Raw genomic sequence first — 2,040 nt, forward strand, 5'->3', positions numbered from 1 at the left:
GTTTTATTAAGGCCTACAGAACCCGTGGGAGGCGGTTCAGCCTGGATTGGAGGACGGTGGAGGAACAATGTGCGCCGCTGTTCGGCCTTGGTTCAGAGGGCGGCCGAGGAAGAATGTGAAAGGATGGAGATGAACAGTGCACGCCACGAGATTTGGCTGAAACTTTTGAGAAGCATCATCAGGCAGTCCCCAAAATGTGAGTTGGGCATAACTTCATTAATGTCCAGCGATGTAGCAACACCAAAAAACACAGTCTTGCGTCTCAGTCTCGGAAAGACAAACAAGCGTGTTAAGAAGAGTTTGCTTAAAAGTTTAACGGACCCGTGTTATTGTTTTGCACTCTGGACACTGGTGATCTTCATGTACTTCCATCCCATACAAGAAACGACTAGACGAGCACACACCGTTTTATTCGGTATATATACACGATGTACAGGACCCAGAACCCTGCACAGCACCGCTGCGTGCCACCTCGGGCGTACGCTGTACAGCTCTAGACAGAAGGAGGAGAGGACGCAACGCCTACGGGCGCTCCTGGTTGAGCCGCGCCGCCGTGGTCACCGCCTCCGCCACGCCGCCCGGCGTGGTCGTCAGGTCCAGCCTGTTCCGCATCTCCGCCGACACGACCCTCTCCGCGTCCTCCCTCGTCGCCCCCTTGTCCGCCGGCAGCTTGCTCCTCGCGTCCTGTGGTCAGTTGGTTGCCATGGAGTTGTTACGGATAAATGAATCAATCGTGGAGGAGACACGAGTATAACAACGAGCCGTAGAATTCGGCAGAGCTCACCGAGAGGACGTCCCGGAGCTTGACCTTGTCCTCCTCGCGCGCGGCGCGCTCGTTCTGGTCCGCGGCCGCCTGCACCGCCGCGGCGACGCCCCCCGGGACGGTGAGGTTGGACCCCGTGGCGCGCATCTCGGCCGCCTGGACGGCCGCCGAGTCGCTCTGGTCCACCGGCTTCGCCCCCGCGCCCGCCGCCGCCACGGCCTCCAGAGCGCGCCCGATGGTCACGGCGTCCTGGCCCAGCGCGCCCGACGGCTCGGTGGCCGCCACCGGCGGGGGCGCGACGAACCGGCCCACGACCTGCCCGGCGACGGACTCGGTGACGACGCGGCGGCCAGGGAGGTCGGCCTCGGTGACGGTGACGCCCGCGTCGGCGACGGGGCCCGTGAGCTGGCCGCGGCCGACGTGGCCGGCGCGCGCATTGATCGTGGCGGCCGACTGCATGACGGCCGCGGGCCCGCCCTTCTGCGTCTGCCCGAGCCCCAGCACCTCGTTCTCGGCGGACTGCAGCATCGCCGCGTCCCTGGGCGCCACGGGCTGCGCCGCCAGGTCGCCGGACACGTCGAACACGTCGCCGTACTTGATTGGCCGGTCGGCCTGCATGGCATCCCCGCCCTCGGGCCTCCGAGGCTGGCCCTGGCTCATGTCTGGATCACTGGGTGGGTGTTCCTCGATTGGTCACGGGCGGAAGTTGTTGTCTTCTCGGACTGACTGTGTGATGATCCGGCGGCGCGCGGTGGCCTGCGCGCGTGGGTTTTTATGCGCGCTGCGTGGGGCGGCACGGCGGCGGAGGAGGGGACACGTATGGACGATGAGAGGAGGTACGTGGAGTCGTGGCCGAGTTACACTTTGAGCGCGCGCGTCCGTGGCGCCTGCATGTCGTGATTTCGATCGGGCGCGCGCCAGCGGATGCTTATCACTTTATCAGGTCACTGTGCGCGCAGCCGGGGCACAGTGAGAAGATGGGCGCTCCGAGGAGAAAAGAGCCGCGCATCCTGAGTTTTCGCGGTGGGGAATTCAGGTTCGATGTGTCCTGTCTGTCGCCGCTCAGCGGCAGTGTTGGGCACTTGTGCTCATTGATCATTTACATTGGACTGGCTTTTTTTGAGCAACCACATGTTTTATTAATCGAAAAACAAGTTACAATAAATAACACACGTGAAACTAAAAAATAAAAAGAGATAAAATGATTATTCTAAAGTTGCAGATAAAAACCTAAAAGATCGAGAAATACAAAACGATCCCTAGGGTATCCTCCAACC

General features: G+C 61.2%; 1 protein-coding gene across 1 annotated transcript; it reads right to left on the minus strand.

Annotated features, from left to right (window-relative positions):
• Positions 1-299: 299 nt before the first annotated feature.
• Positions 300-1,830, minus strand: LOC123398339 (late embryogenesis abundant protein D-34-like). Its single transcript, XM_045092818.1, has 2 exons — positions 785-1,830; positions 300-684 (listed from the first exon to the last, which is right to left on the minus strand). Exons 1-2 carry the CDS (start codon positions 1,421-1,423, stop codon positions 523-525), a joined length of 801 nt encoding a protein of 266 aa, XP_044948753.1. The 5' UTR covers positions 1,424-1,830; the 3' UTR covers positions 300-522.
• Between the last annotated feature and the right edge of the window lie 210 nt (positions 1,831-2,040).

This window comes from Hordeum vulgare, chromosome 5H (genome assembly GCF_904849725.1).
Source record: "Hordeum vulgare subsp. vulgare chromosome 5H, MorexV3_pseudomolecules_assembly, whole genome shotgun sequence".
NCBI lineage: Eukaryota > Viridiplantae > Streptophyta > Magnoliopsida > Poales > Poaceae > Hordeum > Hordeum vulgare.